Source organism: Nipponia nippon, unplaced genomic scaffold (assembly GCF_047370975.1).
Source record: "Nipponia nippon isolate SJK-2023a ecotype South Korea unplaced genomic scaffold, ASM4737097v1 scaffold_3, whole genome shotgun sequence".
Taxonomy (NCBI): domain Eukaryota; kingdom Metazoa; phylum Chordata; class Aves; order Pelecaniformes; family Threskiornithidae; genus Nipponia; species Nipponia nippon.
Window position 1 is genome coordinate 47046081 of NW_028262347.1, and position 22899 is coordinate 47068979.

At 36.8% G+C, this 22899-nt stretch overlaps 1 protein-coding gene across 2 annotated transcripts in view; it reads left to right on the forward strand.

Annotated features, from left to right (window-relative positions):
- The window catches only part of LRRIQ1 (leucine rich repeats and IQ motif containing 1), a 115149-nt gene extending 102327 nt beyond the window's left edge, over nucleotides 1–12822 (forward strand). For both annotated transcript variants that reach the window (XM_087765510.1, XM_087765511.1), the window contains one exon: nucleotides 12502–12822. In XM_087765510.1, coding sequence (XP_087621636.1) covers nucleotides 12502–12641 — 140 coding nt within the window. In that variant the 3' untranslated portion in view covers nucleotides 12642–12822. The remainder of the gene's footprint in view (nucleotides 1–12501) is intronic.
- The last annotated feature ends 10077 nt before the right edge of the window (nucleotides 12823–22899 follow it).

Genomic DNA, 22899 nt, shown 5'->3' on the forward strand with positions numbered 1-22899 from the left:
ATTATCTTTAATTCAGAGATTTTTTTAGAAAGGCTAAGTCAAGATTTTCGGAAATATTTTGGGGAACTGCTCAGCTTTGATATACATTTTGTAGATCTTGTTTTCCAAAGGTACGTTCTTAGAATTCCTGGTTAAAGAATTTTAAGGTTTTTATCACCCAAATTTACTATTTTTTTCTGAAAAGCTGGATGGGGTAGATTAATCCTAAACTAACTTAATTTGGTTCCTTGACAAAACAAAATTAATTAAGGAATAAAGGAAATGCTGTGGACATAGTATATCTCAGTTTAAGGAAGGCATTTGTGTATTTAAAGTATTTGATGTGGTTCTGTGTTATACGTTCAAAGGGAAAATTGACTGTGCATTAAATTCACCCAGTATTAAAAAAAAAAAGAAGTAAAAAAAAAAAATAACCTAAAGAAAGAGTAGCAATTGTTCAGTTAGACTAATTAGTCATCTATCTAATTTAGGGCCTTGCCTCTATTGATGCCCAGTACATTATGTTCTCAAACATACTACTTTATATTCCTTCCAGAAAAAATAGTTATTTCTTTATGCTCCCTGGTAACTAATTCTTTCTTTTCTATTTCTTCAGGTGGTTTTTTTGAGTGGTATTTTTTTTGTCCCTTCTTGTCTAACCGCTGCTAAGATCTTAATCTCTGTCGTACCTAATGCCAATAAGTTGCAAAAGTAGGTGTGTTAGAATGTCTTTTGCTGATTATAGTTTCTGCCTTTCAGTTTCTCATAAACTTAACCTTGCTTTTGTGAAAAAGGACAGAAAAAAAAGTTCTTTTCCCGTGATGTATAATTTCTCTGTAATACACATACATGAGCCATGATGGCTTAGTGGCTTACAGAGTTATGGAGGATTCAGCTATCAGTCCTACACCCATTGGTATTTTTATTAACTCCATAAATATTGGTGTGAATTGCTGATTATATTTTTTTTAATACTTCCCTGAACACTGGTAGTGTAGTCAGCATTGAGTTGCAAGATGGGCATAGAAATATTTTGCAAGAATTAAAAATTAAGTAATTATTCTTTTATACAAGCTAGACAGGATGAATTTTTTTATACTAATGTTCAGTTTGTGAGTAGGCTATGACAATCATCAACTCCATTCTATCATCCTAATCTGGTTCTGGCCAGCCAGTGTTGGACCTTTAGATGAGTATCCTACATATTGACATTGCCTACCTATCATCACAATTTTGTGGTTTTCTTTTCTCTGAAAATCGTAAACTTTATTTTCATTATGCTTCTTGTGAACTGCAATCTTTTGACAGAGATTTCCAGAACAACCAGAGTTTGAAAGTGGAATGCAATGGGAATTGTGCCTCTAATTGTTATTTAAAATACTGCTTAGAATTCTTAACTCTTCTCTTCCCTGAATTCTAGCCTTTCAGGGAGCCTCTGATATCAGTAAAACACTGCTTTCCAGGAAAAAAAATACCTGAATCTTGTCATTCCTTCATCACCCCTAGTTCAAAAAATGGCCCATAAATACTATCTCCACTACAAAACATTTATCAGTTTAATTTCTCAGATAAATTCAAACTTTACTATTCTGTTATTCAGTGACATTAAATTAATGAAGTTTAATAATGCCTTTCTTATACTGGAAAGACTTCAAATTCAAAGAAAAAAAAAAAACAAACGCAGTAACTTTTATTTCACTTTCCTTTTTACATCTTTCTCTCAATTCTTATTTTTCCTCTTGACAGAACCCCCACGTTCATTTTTTTTGCCTTCTTTTCTTTTGATAATGAGAGTCCTTAGAAAGTCTTCAAGTTTGTTTTAAGCAGTGTATGGTAGAGCTTCACTTTTTTAAAAATTCCTACTTTCTTGCTCCTTTCTCCTTAGCATTAGTATTGTCTATATATTCTAGTTCCATAACTGCTGTCTTTCATTTAGGATTTGTAAACTCCCTGTGTGCAGTAAACATCTCATTTTTAAGCTCTTTCTTCATGCCTTTACTCATATTTTACAGAGGGGTTTCTGGTCGTTTTTTTTTTTCTTTTCCTTCTTTCTTTCTTTTTTTTTTTTGTTTTGCTTGTGCAATCTGAATTAGAAGTTTGCCATGTTATAGAAACTGAGTAAGCAACATCTTAGAAACATGGGATCAAATATGAAGGTACTTATTTAGTAGTCCTTTCAATTTCTCAGCATTTACCTGCTTAGTAGACTTCCTAGAAGATAAGGGTAACATTTATGCTTTCTCCTTAGAAATGTGTAGAAACGCTGTAAATTTATAGAGGATATTTACACTACAAATTACTTATTATCAGCAGCAAAATGCTGAACCCAGTTTACCTTAGAAATCACAACTGCTGCCACAATTTTCAGAATAAAGCTGTCTCTTCACATCTGGTTATACGACAACATGAATGTTAGTGGTCAAGCATTTTGTCCAATAAAACATAGTGACATGATTCCCTACTATTAATATTTTTATGCTTAGAAAATTAAGGCATAAAATGGATGAGAAAGGGTTCTACAGTGCTGAAGTAATTAAAATCTACCAGGCTTTGATACCTAGTAGAAACGCATGACTATTGTTTTGAACATCCTTTCAACATAGCATTTTCCACACAGATACCTCTGTACATCTTACCAGAATACAAAATACGCCTCAGAAAAAAAAGCTGTTGAACCACCATACATTAATGCATAGCATATATTTACATGGTCAGAGGGAAATAGTTGGAAACTAATTAAACCTATGTTATAGGCTGAAAGAATGCAAAATACCCTCAGTCTGGAAACCCTTAGACATGTTAGAATAGAATGATACCTAGGCAAAAAGCTGTTCAGAGAGATGGGATAATTTAGCAGTGGCACAACTCTATAAGAATTTGAAGTTATTTAATGATTTTTAAACCACAGCTCACTCATATCCTGTGAACTTATGGTGCAGGTAGATAAAGCTCATAATCTTAATATTGTGTCACATCCAAATTTTTCATCTGACATTGATGCTTTCTTTTCAGTAATCACTGAGAAAAATCATTGTATTAAAAATTAATAAATCAGTACAATACTCTTCATTATATTTTAAATATTCTTCAATATACTGAACTTTACTTGATGCCCTGTATGTGAAAATACACAGCACAATGGAACTTGTTCATGTGCAGACTTAGATACTAAAACCTACTTTTCTGTGTATGGTAAATGCATGGTGCTAATAGGATACATTTTATCCATGAGAGAAAGTATTTGACTGCAGATTCAAGAGTTCTGGCTTTTTTTTACAGTTCTGTCACTAGCCTGTTAGTTGATATTAGCAATGTCATTTTGAATGTATATACATCAATTTTCCTATCTGCAGAAATAATAATCATGATATATACCATCCTTGTATAATGTTTATGTATCTTCTGATGAAAGGATGATAGCATCATTATGTTTAACTGTTAGGAAAGGGAAGGGACCTCCTCCTCATTTGTGAACTGGATAAACTATTTGGAAGCTGCCATGTCAACAAAGGAGTAATGTTGCAGATGGATATACACAGGTACAGCCATGCAAATGACAAACTAGGTACAGTATGGTGACAAAATCAAGGGCTATGTCAAATGGTGGAATGATTAATTCACAAAATAAAGATAATTGGTGACAATGTAGGTCTAACTCTTGTTCTTTCAGAGGTTCTTAAATTCACTGTTGGTTTTTTTTCTTAAATGGGGAGATGTTTTATTGAGTAACAATAGAAGTGCAGTAGTCCTTCAAGAAACATTGTTAAAAATTCAACTAACAGTTTATAATGATGAAACTAGGAAAAATCAGGTATGTACCATGAATTTCTTTCCAGTATAGATATAAATCCTGTGTTTGGAAGTGAAACAGATCAGCATAGGTGTCACTGTTTATGTGTGCAGAGAGCTATTTATCTTAATGTTATCTGCCTAAGAAGGCTTCTCTCAAAAATGAACATAAAATCATGAAGGTAAAAGTGAATTTCTGAGGTGAAATCCTGGCTTAATCAAAGCCAGTAAGCCAGATTTCAGTATGATACGTGCATCTAATACACAATGCAAAAAACTTCAAATTTTTGCTGTTTTTTTTTTCTATTCACAGATACCATAGTAGACTATTTCCCTGTTCTTGCAGTATGCAATCTTGATAACTTATATATTTTTTTTAATTTAAAGAAACACACATGTAGGCCTGGCTCATCAGTGTAATTCCATTTATTTCTGTGCCCAAGTGTTTTAAAAATTTGACTAGTGGTGAGTGCAATTAAGGAGAAGAAAATCTGGACCAGGAAAGTACTTGCGTATTATTTTACATAATGAGAATACTCATGCATGCAAATTTGACTTATTCTGCGGGATCAGAACTTTTTTCTATTTGTTAAACACAGTTGAAAGATACTGCTTTCCTAACCATTTGAAATCATTACGGAGATGCATATATACTTCTCTATGTATTAGTTAACTATCGAAGAACACATACCTAATCTTTTTGAACAGACTACAGAATGATAATTTACAGGATGCTGCTTAATTCACTTTGAGGTTACATATTTAAAATGTGACCTAAATGCAGATTTTAAAAGGCACTTAGAACTTCCTTTCATTAAATTTAGCAGGCTAGGGAGAAAAATGATACATTATCTCATGTAATTTCATCATCTGTGTTTTGAATTATGAAAATAATTAAAGAACTATGTATAACAGATACACAGAGGCATTTCCTAAGTTTTAAGTGCTTAATTTTACAGACTGATAGTCTTTTAGTAGGGTTTGGGGGTTCTGAGGTGTGTGTGTGTTTTGTTTAAAGAGAAAACAGGTTAATAAAAGAGAAAATCCATTCTGAGACATTGACTTACATGTAACTTAGATACCCACTTGGAACCTTTGGAACCATTAAACTCACCAGAAGAATTTCTGTCATATGATATAAGTAAATAATAACAATTTTAGGTTTCCTTTGCTATGGGATATTTGTCAAATAGATTCAAAAATATTTCTCAAGTCATTGCACAGAAAGACCCTGTAATGAATGTTGGGTTACTACAAAGTTGTTGCATTGGATGGCAAAGATATGTCTATAGATTTTTTTTCCCCAAGACAATCTTTCTTTGTTTGTTTGGGTTTTTTTCCTTCTAATTTGTCTCTTTTTCATTGCTGATTTTTCCCCACTTGTGTTCCCTAATCCTTTCTTTTACTCTGAACAATTCTTGTTTCTGCTCCTCCAACTTCTTATTCCAGCATAAGCTTCCTCTCCCGTCCACTCTTAGGCTTCCTTTCCACAGTTGCCACTGAGTCTTGTGTTTGTATCAACAGATCCTTTTCTCACTACTTTTTTCCTCTCTCTCTCTATTCTCTTTTGTATCCAGCAATTCCTTGCCAGTATTCCTCAGATTCATCATCTCCTAGTTTAAATCTCCTCCAAATTTGGCCTGATCTAGTTTACCCTTTAGGCAGATCTTGAGTCCCCAGACTCTTAATCTTCTATGTATCCTTTCTGATCATCACCTGTATTTTCACTTCTTTTAATTATGTAAGTTCTGAGAGTTAGGGCCCGTCTAGTGCCCCTTAATCCGCCTTCTTTATTCTTACTCAGTTTCCCTTTGCCAACTCACAACTTCTTCCACATGTTTTCTCTCTGCTCTCAGTGTCAATCTATTTGTCAAGTCGTTCTAGTCTCTTGTGCCAGCTATGTCAGGGTATTCTTTGCCAGGTTAGCCTTAGTTTCTCTTGCCTTAACTCCAGTCTCACTTCTCTCTCAGATTTTATTTCCAGACCTCTGCCTCTTCTCTCAGTCTCCTTCCTATAGGAGCTTTGGTTCTTGTCCTCTCCATGGTTCCTGTAGCTAGGCTCCATCTGCCACAGAGAGCATGAAACAAGCAGGCTCTTAAGTTCCCTGACCTAGCATGATCTTCAACATTATTTTTAGGAATAGTCTTGCTTAGCTCTGTGTAACATCATGGTAAAGTGCATTTCCATGCTGACTGATATTTTAGGGAATATAGCCAAAAAAATCAAGAACGTCTCCTCTGATCATGTAGAAACTTCAATTTGTATATACTTGATCCAAATCTGGACAGATCCTAAAAGCAAGACTTTTTGTTACTTGGCTGACTTCAAGTCCCCTCTGCAAAGGGCAACATAAATGTTTCACATATTTTCTTAGAAGTGACCGACCTTTCCAAAAACTTTGGCCAAAGGCAGATACTCACTATGTAAAATTTCATCCTAAATGGTCAAAATTGGGGAAATAGATGAATAGAAATAGAAAAACAAAAGAAATATTAGGCTTTAATAACCAATGGTGCTAAAAGTCCTGTTTGTAGTTACAAAAATGTTATATTTCACATGAACATTTTTGGAGCATTATGTTTATTATGTTATTTATTTTAAGTGTGTAGAATGGCAATTAATAAATGTTTATAACTTATTCTTGTAAATGTTTATCTATGTGGGTTCCTTCATGTGACTGAGTCACATTTTAGAGTTCAGATTATTCAAGTATGTAATTGTCAGCATGATCTGGTTAGAACAGCATCAATATTTGATAAGGAAAGATATTTAAGTTCATTTTTTCTATAAAAATTTTAAGATTAGTCTCTAGCTCTACCAACTTGAAGTCAAGGAGATTTACAAACAAAATTAATTATTTGCTTAAAAAAAATAAATTAATAATGAATATGTTTTATCTTCAAATCTCCATATGGAAAGGAGTTATATTTTTGCATATTATGTGCGATTTTGTATAAGATGCTCCTGAGGCTTCTCAATGCTATTCAAATATAAGTGTGAAATAGAAAAATATGATGTAAAATTGCAATACAATAAATATATTTTTGTTTTGATGTAAACAATGCAACTAAAAAAAATTTTTTCATCTAACTTCAGTATTGCCATAAGTAACAATATTAAAAAGTAACTTTTCTGAGATTGTAGCATTTACCTTTTTCACAGTCCTGCTGAACCTAGCTTCTTTCTAGAGCTTAAATTGATGTAAACGCTTTGCTGCTAAGGATTCGTTCTGGTCACTTTCATTAAAACGTTGAAGTTTTTTTCTCCATGCCTTCTTATTCTGTATTGGCTTTTAAGTAATACAATATGGTAAGGACTTTGAAATAAATTATATCACCAGACACACAATGTTAGGCGGATCGATAAATGCCCTATGACGTCTACTATACATCATAAAATCTCTATCATAACCTGTTTAACAAAGCTTTTCTTCTTGGACACCAAGAATTTCATTCAAAGCATTTTACATATTGCATTACTTATCAAAACAGAGGATATGTAAACCTTGACATTTGTTAAAAGACCCAGGCTTTAACCAAAAAAGACCAGAACAAATCAATAGCAGAAAACAGATTAAACAACAGAAAAGTGACTGCTTAGAAATAGAACCATGTTAACTTAACCCAAGACAAGCTTTCAGCACATACTCAAAAGAAATGGTTATTTGATATATACAGGCACCTGGAAATCTCTCAGACTATATTGGAGCTTCATATAGTCAAATATTACAATTAAATGGAAGTACAGTAACTAACTGTTACAGCCTGTCTTCCAAAGCCTAGTTTGGGATAGGAGAAATTAAATTGCTTTTCTTGGCTAAGATTTTGTTCCCATATGAACGGGTATTAGAATAACTGTATATCATATTAAATTATACTTAATACACTTGCCAGGTTCTATTTAATTCTAGTACCAGTAATGGTAAAAATTATTGTTGTTATTATTGTTGTTGTTGTTGTTATTATTATTGTGGTTGTCAAAAATATCAATATAGAGTAAAAGCAATGTAATAGTTCTAATTTATATTTAGTAAAGATACATATGGGCTTGAAACAATGTGAATCTTTCTGTTGTTGCCTTTGGGTAAGGCCTACTACATATACACTCATGGAACATAACATGTAAAGACAATATTATGATCGTGCTTACAATTATTCATAAATCACAAATGCACATGTGCATACCTATGTGTGTATTTATGCATACTAATGAAAGATATGCCTTAGAGATCTCTTTATATTTATAGCAAAATATGACTTTAAATATTACCTTTTATTTTACTAATCAAACAGTTCTGATAACAGTAATTTTATTCACTCATATATGCTAAGATATGAACCATTCATTTGCAAGACACATTGCAGTTTAGAGGAAAATGGAGGTATTGCAAATCCAAGCTTGATGTAAAAACCGTTCACATCATTAGTAATGCTGTAAGAGAAAGCTATAAGCTCTCTCAAAAAAAACTATTGAGGTGCAAAGTAAGACTTTCAAATAAAGTACACCCTGAAGAACAGTTAAAGGATCTCATGGAGATTTTTAATCTTTTCATAATACCCGAATATCTGACTTTGTGGCACTTCAGGTGTATGCTTGGTAGAACATTTTAAAAAATGCAAAATACTTTCATTTGCTATCAATCATTGTTTTTTGGTGAATCTTTGCTTTATTTTTCTGTACATTTAACTAAGTATCCTCCCCACTTTTTTTTTCCTGCCCTTTCCTTAAAATAAAAACTCTCAAAAAGCAGTAAAATTGCACAACTTCTCCTGAACAGCTATATATGTAATTATGTCCAAGTAGAAGAAGTAAAGCACAATAAATATAAGTAAAGACAACAAATATAATAAAACAAATATAATAAGGATTCAATTACCTATTTTAATATGTTTGTTTGTTTGTTTGTTTGTTTGTTTAGAAAAACAAGGCTGTATTTTTAAGGAACATTTCTAGGTTCAGTCTCGTAACTCAAAGTGACATTGTCATCCCTCACCAGACTCTCTTGTCTTCCCTCATCCCCTAGATCTAGATAAAATTCTAACGATTTGCTAATGGAGCTGTCTTTACTGAATATTTCCGAATGAAAAAAAATGCCTGTTTGAGTAATGTAGAATCAGAAAACCTGTTGTAAACACAGGTATTGACAACAAAATAACTGAATTTTAGTTTTAATTTATATGCAATATTTTTACTTCTTGCAAGACTTTGTCTAGATGCTTACTTTATACTTAAGTACAAAGCTGCTCTTAATATGGCACAAGAGTGTTCATACCTAGATTTTCAGTGAAAGAGCAAAAGACATGAATTAAAAATAAGTGTACTAATTTGTGGGCACATGTATGATAAATCAGGTAAGTCCTATATTTGCAATGCATTCCATTCCTATATTTTCATTTTTTTTTTTTTTGTTCTTGCATTAAACTCTAGGAGAAAAAACTGCAATAAAAACCTTTCTCATATTTGGCTAATACCTTCATTGTAAATAAGGTGTTTCTTTGCTTTATGTCAATCAAGATTAATATTTAAGCCACTAGCAGTCTGTAAGTATAATACCTGAGAATTAGGTGTAATATGAATAGGAGTAAGCAAACCACTATGCTTATATGCTGGTCTGACTCATACCTGTGTTTGAGAAGTCTTCTTCAGGGAATAGACTGTTGGATCTCCATGCCAGTTCTGTCTTTCATCACTCCAGTTAGACTGATAACTGCAACACCAGTGCTGATAACAGTACCCATCCCTTAGTACTAGTTAGTAGATATCAAAAGTGCTTTATCAGAAGCAAGCGTAATTATGCCCATTTCAAAGATGGTAAGATGGGACATACAAAGTGAGTGTTTTGCAGTGATTTACAACAAACCTGTCTTGTAGATATTTCATTCTAAATTAGTTGACCTTTCCCTACAATGGTTTTATTTTATTTGGCTGAAAGTGCTGAGAACTGTGTGAAGGATGGAAAGAAAGAATACAGAGTAGTTCATGCTTTCATTCGGTTTGTCTAGGTCACTACTGTATAGTAAAGTTTAAAGCAGACCCTAGGAAATCTAACCAGCACTTCAGGTTAGATAAAGAAAAGGAGAGCTGTGACTGTCAGACTTTGGGATAGGCTCTGATTTGTTAAACCTGCATTCAAGGGAGCAGAGAGTCTACACCTTCAGAGTATCTGGGATTTTGAAAAATTACCTTCAGGCTGAGGAAATTATCTTTCCCTGTTACTGAGGGTCTACAAATCCTGAGCTATGATTCTCACAGACATCTGAAACTTTGTTTTGTCAGACAGTTTATATGCACTCAAGATTAATAAGTTGCTACATTTTACTCACAAAATATTTGACTATTCTACCCTCTAAACAATGCAAAAATCAGTTACAATTAATTTTTTTTTTTTTTAAATTATGTACTTTGAAGTTTAGACAAGCACAATTCATGCTATAACAGATATGGCTGTTATTCTGCCAAAATAAAAAGATATATTCGTAATTTATGAAGACTTTTCACAAGTTTCTTGTAGCAACATTACAGCAAGTCTTTGGGGTTTTTTTTATTAAATAATAATATACATTTCATACTAATGCAAGGACAATATATCCCTTCCAATTAATTGCATATAGTTATAAGTGGAAAGCCAGAAAACCTACATTTACAGATTTCTGAAATCCATCATGAAAATAATATTTAGCAGTACAGACAGGTTCATAAACAAGTGAGATTTTTAGCACAGAAATAGTCCAGATTAGGCAATCAGGATGTGGCTGACTTCCTGTTTTGGTACATTGACTCCATCACTTTTAAACTAATTTTCAAATTTATTAATGATGTTTTTGTTCTGGCATTTGTATTTTTTTCTGTTTTAAAAATAATGTAATAAAAAATATTTGTTTTGCCAAAATATAGAAATAAATAACTGGTATGTCTAGTTTACCTTTATCATTGATAGAACCTTGAAGATGAGTGCATAGGAAAGTCAGTCTCAAGCATAATTTAGCCCCAGACTTCTTTTCCAGTCTAAATAGCTATATAGCTATCCCCCCCTTTTTTTTTAACAGAGAACATATTCCAATCTTAATTCTTTTTGTTGTTTAACAATGTTTGCAACTTCAGAAAACATCTTGTTAAAATAAAAAAGGGATGCATTTTTTTTAGTATTATTACTGTGTTAGATTTATTTTGAAGTTTCACTAAATTAACCACTTAATTTACTAATTTGAGGGTTTCAGCCTTCAGTGAATACATTATGGTTCCCAGTCAAAAGAATTAATGGAAAGTTTACTGCTTAATTAAATAACTTTATTCTTTGCTCTTTAACAAAAGCCTTACTGCACCAGAGATATCTGCTACCATTTGAGGTGTTAAATAAAAAGATCCAAAGGCAAGGAAAATGGGAATCCTGTAAAAGCAAGACATTAGTATTTTAAACCTTTATCAGGTAGACCTAGAGTAAGTTATACATTTTAAGAAAAAAAAAACTATTATTTACTACATCTGTAGAGCCATAAGAAAACAGAGATCATGTTAAAAATACATGAAAGCTCTTGATTGCAAAAAGAGAGAACTATTTAGTAAGATACATTTGCAATAATTTAAAACTTCATAAAAAAGGGAACTGTAGGCTGGGAAAATCTCCTGGCGTTTAGATCTAGCAGACTACAGAAAAGCATCCGTGAGAAAACGAAGAAGTTCTTACTGTTTTAAATGTATAGCTACGTTGTATATATTAGTAGATAGAATTATATTCAGTCATCTGATTTAAGCCTTTTTTTAAATTTTTTGGGACTATTTATTGTGAGAAATTTAATTTTGCTATTAAGTACTAAAAGGTTAAAATATCAAAAATACTTACTAAAATTATGTAGTTAGTGAACTTTTCCTTTGATAGGTGGCAAAAAGATGTTTGTAAAATTTTTATTTGATAAGCTAAAATAGCATGCTAATTTTAAATATATATATATATATATATATATATATATATAAAACTGCTGTACTACGAACATCATATCATTCTCTTGAAAAGTTTGAGTTGTCTTCCACAGATGCTTTCTTCCTTACAGATGTCTAAGAAAGATATTTCCATCTGTAAAGTGTTGGTTTGTTTAAAATAAATATCATGCCTTTGGTCAGGTCTGCTGGTTATTTTATTTAAATAATTGTCTTAAGTATTTTGTGGAAACTGTTGTCTAAATTACTCAAGCATCTGTATGCATCACAATGAAAGTGATTATTTCATGTATTTCTAGGTGTGCTTAAACTTGCTGTGGCATCATTCAGCATCAAAGTTTAGGTACTCCTGGGCTTTGAAAAAAAAGAAATCTTTCTTTTATTTGGTCTAATATAGTAAAACAATAACTTTTTAATTAGATATATCTTCTGAACTAGTTGTCCATACACTTGACGGATGAATGACATTACTAGTTTCCCTGACAAAAGCATTGCTTATCTCTATATGTGTTTAAAATGTGTTCAAAATGAATAGATAGTGAACTTTTTAAAATATTATAATTTTGTGCAGTAATTTTACTGTTTATTTGATAAGGAGTTTGTTTTTAAAAAAGTACTACCTTTTGAAAATACTTGTATTACTTTTAAAACAGTGAGCAGTATGTAATTATAAAAGTTGTGTGCTATCAAATTAGACATACTAATGTATATCAGTATCCTAAAAAGAATATGATGCAGTGAAATTTAGGGAGTTTTAGTTGGTTGTTTTTTAATTTTGCGTGTCTCTTTATTGTTTAGAAAAGAATATATCTACTCCAGAAAAATCATGTTTGGGTCCATCTCATAAGGAACGGATATCATTTCGAGACCATCCAGTGCAGCTCAGCGGAGGATGGGGAGCAGGCAAAAAAAGGCAAAAGCTTAAAAATATTAGCTAAATATTGGAGATAATTTAACTAGTTGATTTAATCAAATGTGGAGAGCATATGGAGAGCTGTTTCTTTTTAAGCTTGTGAATATCAATTTTTGGATTCTTGTTTATTACCAATATAAACAGTTTCAGTTAACTACATTTGGCTTATTTTATTATACATTGTTACAGTGGTTTGGGTTGTTTTTTTTTTTGGTCAAAGTATTTTATACCTGTCAGTAAGTTATCATAGTTTGCGTTTTCAATTGCTTATATGTTCATGTGGTGTAGAATGCAGAACTGATTAACCCTACAAGGTTTGTTGTACGGTGAATAAGTTTAGGCTTGCTTATAAGAACTGGTTGAGATGCACAAATGTAATAATGGTTCACACTCATGTGATGTATGTCACATATCAAAACACTGAATTCTCATTTTCTCACAAATAAAATACATGTTTGCAAACTGTGTTGTGAGCTATAACAGCCAGCAATGCCATTTGTAGAGAAGTCTGCTTAGAATATTTTACTGAAGCAGCAAAAATTCGCAGCAACCTACAAATGGTGGGGATGCACTTATCTTTTTTTAGTAATATGAGAAGTCCTCTAGAGCTTTCATCCTGAATTATGGTCATAATATGATAAAGCAACCTGTTATAGTTTTATACTTTCAAGGACTTCTAACATTTTCCTAGAGAGTTAAAGAAAAAAATAAATTTACGAAGTTCTCATTTTGTTCTGGGGTAATGTAACATTACGTCTACATGACACTGTTAACCCAACTTTATTTGTTCATGTAGCCAGACTCCTTCCAACCCATGTGTAAAAGTTTTGTGGTGCAAAGAGATCTAGAGAAAAAGAAGAAATACTATCTCAACTATTCGTGGGTATCTAACTCATTACTTCTAGTGAATTCTTTGACCATCAACATACAGGACAGAAAATGTTCCTTTATTTCAAAGCCTAACATTATTTTAATGTTTTCCACTTCGAGGGTAGAAGTTGCTAATTGGATCTAGAGAAGTCTGTCTTTGGTATTTCCTCGTCTGTTTTTGTCCAATATTGTGAAGCCTCAACCCCCTACAGACTGAGAGAGAGGTGGGGAGGGTAATGGGGCTTAAAACTTCAGTCAGTAAAGAACATAAATTCTTATGTTGTGGCTGTTTTTAAAATGTACTTAAATTACATATGACATTATTTTGTGAGGTGCTTTTTATGTTAACATACACATGACTATGGATTGAAAGCAGTTATCTCAATTTTTGTGACTACTTGCATTCATTTTCAGATTAAAAGATGGTTGATCTCATGGAAAACATCCAGTAAATAATGTTGCTCATTCAAATCAGCGTGCTGTTTTTTATTATGATTTTACTTTTGAAAAGTCAGTGCAGCCTCCTTCAGAGAAGATTTCTTTACCTTTCTGAGGAAAGATGATCAGTGAAGGTTGCTTGGCATGACAATAGAAATCCTGTGGTTGTCAGCAGGCTATAAAATATCACTAGATGTTTATGTTATCTAGTTAGTTTCCCAACATATGTAGTACATGTTAAACTGAATTTTCAGATCTGCTATATAATGACTTTTAAATGTCACTCCCAAAGACTGGAGCTTTCAAAATGTCTGCCACTGTACATGGCAGTGTGGTCAGTAAATAGATACACCACTGTTTCGGATGGTAACTGGAGATCAAAATGCAAAATCAAGCAGTTCACGGTTTAAGGCATCTTGCAGATTATTCCCTCTATTTGACTGGAATGTCCATAATATATTGCACATTATACCAGCTGTAAATAAGAGACATTTGTATTTCAGATTTCATAAATCTTTCTAGATCTATATCATCTATATCTATATCTACCTCAATATCTAAAAAAGATCTGCTGTATAAAAATCGTCATACATGATCTCTTTTGCTTTCCAGGTGTTTCTGAATAAGAAATACCTCCAACCTTAAATAAAATGTTTTCACAAGATTTTTAAAGGCATTTTATTTTGCAAAGAGAAAATAATAGCTTTTTAACATACAATTAACTAAATTACAAATTGGAGTGACAATATTTGCTGACATGCCTTTTCAGGTTCATAATATGCTTAGTCTGCTATTCCATAAGTTGATATTGTCATGCATAGGTTAAGTAGCATACCCAACAGAAATTAAGTTATAAAGTATGCCAAAATATGTTGCTGTTTTCATTATATAACATTGCAAAGTGTAATAGAATGATGTCTTATTATTGTATCGAACATATTTTTTATGAATTGCAGTGTTGAAAGTACAGTGTGTCTGGTCAAATATGGATAAAAGTGCAAGGTGCGATTTCTGTTCAAGCTAGCAGAAAGACCTTTAAGGCTTTCAGGAATAAGGTGAAGCAACCCTGAATCTGGGCCAATGCCTGCTGTTCATGGTCACACCTTACAGTATGCAAGGTCAGAAGTAATACAAATGCTGCACATGGTGACATATGCATGACGTGAACTTTTCAAGTCCTATTCTGCACAGCAGAAAGCTGTTTCATACTTTCTTTGTGTCTTGCTCAGGTTTTCTTGTCCTTCTTTCTTTTTTTTTTTGTTTTCTTTTCCTTTTTTTTTTTATTTTCCTTCTCTTCTTTCTCTTCTCCACCCCTACCACCCGATACAGCAACTCTCATTTCGGACAAGAACATATTCTTAAAAGTAAGTTTCTCTGGCAATCTGTTCTGATGTCGGAGCAGCTGTGAGTCACAGTGACCCTGGGCCACAAATCCCCAAAACTGCATGTTTCTAGATGCGCTACTGCCTTTGTGGTGCTCCAGACCTCTTCGCGGCTCACTAGCATCATCTCCTCCGCTCTTTTTTCTGTTCCCTGTAGATCCTTTAACATGAAGGAGGAGGGACTTCATGTGAATAAGCTCTTTAAAAAATCTTGCTTGGATGTATGAAGCTCAAGTCTCGGAAATGTAGAAAAGCATTCATTCGAAATTAAGAATGAAACAACGGAGGTGCATTTATGCACTAATCTTTTGATGGGTGTCATTTGCCAAATCGAATTGAAAAGCTTTCTGTGAGCTCTCCTGAACCGATGCCTGAAGTGTCTTTTCCTGTGCAACTTACCTGAACATCTGCACAGCAGTTCTTTAAACCCTCTGTCGTTTGAACGATGCATTAGGAGCATCATTACCTGCTGCAACAGAAAAAATGCTCCCCAAAATGCATATTCTGAATGAGAACGAGGTGTTAATGGTACTCAGATAATCCACACCTGAATGCAAAACATTGTGAGAAAATGTTTCTCACTGAATAACGGGCAGATTTTCCTTCTTACATGTCTAGACACTCCTAAGCAGTAACCACGCTGGCTCAAAAGATTATTGCTCAAATAGTTTTCTTGTTTCAAGAGATTTTTAAATAGCAGGGCACCAATGTATCTATAGGATAGACATTGCTTTGATGCAAGGCGAGTTGGTGTCACATTTTGACTTAGTAAATCATTATAATTAATTATTAATAATCCTATTATTCAAACATGCATTCTTTAAGGGAGTGTCCGCTGTACGTAATGCTTACATTTTTCAAAAACATGCCACAAGTGGCATCTAAATTTGGCCTCAGACACGTGGGTGCAAAACTGCCACTTGGTCTCCCACTACAACTGTTGCACACGCTATGAGGAATACACTGGATTAATATCCTTTTGATTTTAGTGTCATATCATCATGATAATGGCAATGTATATTTATGGAGGTGCAGTCTTTCCTTGATACACACTGAAGTTACTCCTATTAGCATTAATGGAAGCCAGGCTAATATTCTGGGACACTGCAATATCTTAATATGCTTTTCTGTAATGAGAAAAACACACATGAAAAGTAGCTATTACCACATGGCCCCAAAAAGGCAGGAAAGGAACTCAACCATATTATAAAAGATTGAATAGCCTGATATCACATCTGAGATGCAAGCTGTTTGTGCTTAGCTGTACTAGCTGAAAAAAAAAAAAAAACCACAAACAACTTACACCAGCAAACTTTGTTGCTTTGTTTATTTCTTTTTACAGTCATAAGTGAAAAACAAACTAACTAATTTTATTTTTTATAGGAGGTGTGAAAAGCATAGGATTTTTGGCTAGTAGTCTGTGGAAAGCAGACAAATCACAGTCACTGCTGATTTCATCATTCCATAAGGTCTTAGAGAATGGAAATCTTGGCCCACAGTGAGCTACTGCAGCACTTGTAAGAGCTTGTGTGAGATATACATATATGAAAGTAGGATGCCAGCCAGTCATGGATGTAGCTGTGGTTAAGTAGAAATGGGACACCTCTTTCCTCTCACACAGAAGCAGAAAAATGTGCCTGGGGTAGGGAAAGAGACATAGGTATGGCCTGCAAATAATAATATAGATCAGTCTAAAGCAGCTGTTGGGTCTTGTGGAGAAGGAGAACTGCTTCCCTGGTTTTCAAGGTAGATGGTGGATAGGAAAGTGCTGACCACATCTGCTTGGATCCATTCTCAAGGCACTTTCTGGGTGCCAAGCTGTGCTGAGGGTTTGTTAGCACTAAAATCCCTACTGGAGAGATGTTCATGAAGTTCCACAGTGGCCAATGGACAGGGACTGGGTTTTCAAAGAGATTTTCAGTAAAAATATTGTGTAACTGCCCCAGACTGGCCACGCTTACAAGGACTGGAAGTTGAAATGAATGACATTATGAACGACACTGCTACTTGCAGAGCAGTTGGACAAATGGATTGTTCTTCACGAGCACAGATGGACTTCCTCCATTATTTTTTGTGACATAGATGCTGACACAACAGGTTAGCACATACCTAGCTGTCGAGGACTGGCGTTTGTTCCTCTCCTGGTCTTCACTTGAATGATACATAGATTTGTTCAGGGTTAGTAACCTTTTTTTAGTTTCTTAGTTGATTAATTGCTGTTTATATAGCTAATTATTTTTTTGCATCAAACACTAAAGAAGCCCAAATATCCAAGTAGATGCAAAATTACTTCTGACTGAAATGCAATTGATATCTCTTTAACAATAAGCAGATAAGAGCATTTTATATTGGTACCAACCAACGCCGATCTCACAAAGTTAAGACGTGTTAAAAAAATGTTTGTTAATAGCTGAGGGTCGGGTTTTCTTTATTCCTAGTGCATTCATTTGTTAAATTGCTCTTAGACAAAGAAACCAGAGGTTAGCATTTTTTTTTTTTGCGGGAGGCATTACTTCAAGCCTGAACGCAAATAAGCGCCACCAATTAGCTGAGCCACAGCCAGCATGCCCGGCCGATATTCTCAGGTACAAGACAGCTTTTTAGGAGAGACCGCTATAGCTATTTAGTTAAAATTCTAATAAAGGATAAATGCCTCTATTTCAAGTCAGCTTAATTTTCTGTGATTATGAGCCACGCTGTGGAAAGCAGAACGTAAAAAAATAAAATAATCTTTATTTTCCTGCTAAATTTCGGTTATTAGATGAGAGCTGTCCCTTCAAAATTGCATGTTTTCTGCCACCATCACTATGTGTAGGAGGTTCGAGAGGTTATTCATCGCAAGAACACAAGTCAGCCATCAGTTTGACTCTAATTTGCCTGATACGTTGCCATTCGCGCGATTTAATACAGTTCTCCAGCAATTTTCCTTTAAACCACAATTTCCTTAATGTGAGAAAAGAAGGCGTGCCGCGGGAAAAAAAAAAAAAAAAAAAAAAAAAAAAAGCACGGCTAAGCGAGCGGCAGGAGAGAAGAAGAGAACGCAGTCTCAACAAGTGGCAATTTCTGCTGGCTTTTTCTCTTCACTTTATTCTTAATTTGCGGCTTCTGTGAACACTACGGCGGGGCGCGGGAGGGCGCCTCCTCCCGCCGCAGCCGGTGTCAGCCCCCGCTCCGGCGGGGCAGGGCGGCGAGCTGCGTTTCCGAGATCCCTACGTACATGCGTTTCCCATCTTACGAGCGGGGGCTTCCTCGCCGGCTCAGCCCCGTTGATCCCTGGGCGACTTTTGCCCGAATAAAAGTCCCTAGGCAAAGAGTTGCGTTTTATGCAGCCCCTTCCTGTCGGTGCCGCTTTCATTCGCTTTTAACTGCAGGTAACGGCTCGGGAGGTTGTTGCGTTCCTGTAATGTGCAACCTGGCCATGTGCCGGGTGAAGCTCAGAGCCTGGAGCAGGGCGGTGCGGGGAGGACTCGTCCCCGGTCTGGAGGGATGCGGTGTCCTGTGGTCCCGGGGGCGACCCGCTTTCTCTTCGCGGGTACCTCTCGCCCTGCGAGCAAGAGGCGAGGTAAGGCTTCACGCTTACCTGATTGCTTGGTAACATTCCCCCTTGCCCCAGCACAAATGCAGACACAAAATATGTGACTTTCCTGCTGGGTCATGTCCCTTCCCCACCGCCCATCGCTGCCCGATGTCCTGTACAAACAGCCACCACACAAACGGGCCGGGGAAAAAGCTCGCTCGCAGTGACATAGGCCAGGTACAGGTTTTGTCAGGAAAAGTGAAATATTCCGAAGCAATTTGTAATACAGTGGATTAATTTTGATTGCTCGGGGTAGAAACAAAAAGAAGACTGTCTCTAACCATAGGCTGGGGGCTGACTTTATTTGCCAATATCAATATTTGTGTGGAAAACTTAAAATATGTTGTTTTTCCAAGAGCTGAAGTTTAAAAAGGGGAGGAGGAGGAGGAGGCCCGTGGATGAAATATTAGCAGCATATTGGTTAACCACTAAGTCCTTTTTTGTATTCATCTAGCCGTTTCTGGTGAGAAGGGCAGAGAGTCTGAAGACTCGGGGACAGATGTTCCTTAATGCACCTAGCGTTTGAAAAGATATAGGCAGCTCTCAGCAAAGGACAAAATAAGGCTGAGACTGTACAGAGCCGGCTGCTGAAAGACCGGAATAAAATTGCTCTGTGGCTTTCGGCATCACTGAATTACACATTTTTAATCGGATCTAGCACACATCGCATTGGGGGAAAAAAAAAAAAAAAAAAAAAAAAAAAGAAAAAGCAACGGTTCTTTCAAACGAGCTAGCCTTGAAAACCAGCAGTCCCTGTCAAAGCAGCTCAATGCATCCGTTTGTTAGTGCCTCCGACTTGAACAGGGATCTATTTCTTAGCCCCTGTCCCTTCTGTCTCACACCTTCCTTTAGCTTCGTGCTTAGAAACCAGAATGTCGACCCATATTTCATGCCTTAGAAGAAATCAATTCATCTGAGATGACAGGGCAGCCCCCCACACACTCTCCAGGCCCCTCGATACATTCAGAGCCTCGGGGTCGCTCCAGTAATGTATCCCGTATATTTTCGGAATTGTCCCAATATTAATCAAACTGCCAGCAGGGAAGACCGCGTAACTTGCAAAGGAGGGCTTTTCTTTTGGTTTGCTCGTTTGCAGAGGTGCGCTAATGCTCAGTGCCCTACAGTCAGCGCTCAGTCGGTTCGCGATGGGAGAGCGAGAAGGGGTCGTTGGTAAAAAAAAAAAAAAGCAAAAACAAAACAAAAAAACCCCAGCTTTGTTTAGTTAGACTTCTTAAAACTCTTAATCAGCTCCTTTGGGGGAGCCCCCCTCCCCTTGGAAATAAAGTCCCGGGGAGAGGGGGAGAAGCAAATGTTCCCCCGAACATACTGCATAACCCACTAGTGAGCTGCTTTTTCACGTTTGGATTTTTCTCCTAAGGCGTCTCTTTCTTTAATATGAAGAATGGTGTTTGCATTTTGCCTTGTGTGTGTCTCTATAATTTGTTGGAAAACACGACGGAGCGGGCGGGGGGAGGATTTGGATTTCAAAGAGCAGCTCCAGCTGCTGGAGCACCAGCCCGGCTGGGCTGATGCAGCCGGCAGGTTGGTCCCCCGGTGAGGGCGGGTGGGACAGCCGCCCCCCCAGGAGCCGCGCCATCTCCGGCTGAAGGCAGAGGAAGGCTGTGCCTGTCTTTCCTACGTTCCCGAGTGGAAAGCCGGATCTCACTCTTACACGAAGTGCGGAGCAAAAAATCGCACCCGAGAAGCATCTTTAGGAGCAGATCTCTTCTTCCTGATAGTGCCAAACTGCACGGGGCTTTGAGTCCCACGGCCCAACTTTCAAATCCCTTCTAAACTTGATAAAGGGCTACAATAGCAACTCGATAAAGCATAGATTAAATTCTTGTAGGATTTGTTTTTATAGCACATATGTAAGTAGGATTCATTATAATTTGAACTAGATCAAGATAAGAGATGAATGCTTTTATAGAGCATCTCTGCTGAGATTTCCTATGGGGCTAAGATTAAATCCACACACTAAATATTATCTCATTCCATTTTGTGTTGAAAGAAACGTTAGACGGTTTGAGAAGAGTCATTACGTGTTGCAAGAAGAAAATTGTCGAGGTTTGTCCAGCTCTGACAGCAATCCCGCTTTCCTGACAGGCAGAGGGGGACGGGGGAACCTTCCCATTCACCAGTTTCTTGTCTTCCCCCTGAATATGCCTTTGAGGCACATGAAATCTTCATTTTATCTGTGCAGGTGTCATACAGGAAACCTCCCAAACAGCTGAGGTGCTGTCAAAGCGCCAAACTGCAGGAACCGTGAAATGATTGCTGTCATTACGTTTTGGCCGGTTTGTGGACAAAATCTGGGAGCGTCTGAACCTCGAGTCTGGCTGGTAAAGGCTCCAGGCTCGGGCCCAGCGTAATGAGAAACGACACATCACTTTCCCTGTGCTCACTTCTAGGAGGTGAGCGGGGCTCAACGGTCTCGTCCTCTGCCCACGCACAGTTAACGTTACACCGCCGAGTAGAAGAGTAGTCGATTTGCTCCTGCGCTTTCACTTATCTCTGAAAATACAGGTCCCAGGCTCTTGCTAAAGTCACGCAATGTCAATTAAACACTTCCACTCCGAGCGGAAAATCTGAAGGCTACCCACCTACACCAGAACCGATTTTTGTTTGTTTTCTTAGGTGAAGAAAAACTGCCCTTTAGGAAGAAAGTTCGTTAAACGGGGCTTGGATCGGGACCTTTTTGCAGCCTGGCTGCGGAGATACGAAGCACAATCGTTACTTTTAGGCATTAGGATAGTGATGCTTAACATACTTAAAAAAACAAAAAAAACCCAAAACAAAAAAACAATCCCCCCCCCCCCAAAAAACCCAAAACCCCAAAGAAACCCCCAAAAGCTCACAGCTCCCAAAACTCAACTTCTTTCAGTGTTCATTGAGACGTATTGCACATTTTTTTGCTGGCAGTAAGAATACTTCACATGACTCTTCTCACAAACAGGATGTCTGGAAAATTATAACTCAGCCAAGCTAGATTTTGAATCTCTAATTTGCAATTTGCCACATTCCGCTGGGAGGGAGATGTGGAGAGAGCCGCGGAGTGTCTTTTTACACCTTCTCTCGCCTCAGCAGGTCAGGTCGGTCGTTCCCAGGACCGGGCGACGGAGACCGGAGGGTCTACCTGTAGCCTAACTCCTGAACCGACCTAATGCAGTAAAATCTCTGGGTCTGAACGTGAAATGAGCAACTAGGTAAAGCCTCAGCAAAGAAAACGGAAGGCTTGTGGAAATACTGAACCATTTGAGCACCTGTTTTTCGAGATAGACGGTTCTCTTCGTATTTCGTGGACCCTCCTTCCCGCCGCGGCTGTTGGGGTACTCCATCCCATTCAGGGAAACGCATCGCTCCCCTTCGCCCCTTCCCGCCAGCCCTCAGCCGCCCCTCACTGCGGCGGCTGCTCCCCCGCGGGAACACCCGGCTCTCATCTTCATAGCTTCCCCTTCCATTTTCCCGCGTAACTGGAGTGTGTGTGTATGTGGAAGGAAGCAAATAATACCCCCAAAATTCGTTTAGCCCAGTCCCAGGTAGCGCTGGTTTCTTCCCATTCAGTCCCTAAATAAATTTCATGTTGTAACTTTTCTGGAAGGAATTGTTGGTGTAAAATAGATTAAAAAAATAAAAATACCGTCTCTGTGTCCTGACATCCATAGTTAAAAACCGGTATTAGAAATGGGGAGGACGGACGGGGGCATGGGGATTCCTGGGCATTTGGAAGGGAGATCCTCGCCCGTATTGATGCCGTTCTCACTTTATTTAAACAAACGCAAGAATGTGAGGAGAACTGTTGAGGAGCTCCCTCAAACACGCAGTAGCACCGTTTCGGCTGGAAACCGCCACCCAGAGCAGCAGCGGCGGCATCAGCTGGGGACCCCGCAACGACCACCCTCTCCGGGGCGGGTTGTCTCGTACCGCGCGGGTCCAGCACCGGCCCCGCACGTCTCTTTTCGTAAATCCGTTCACTTTTCGGCAGCAAGACGCTTGCAATTTATGCGGAATCCTCA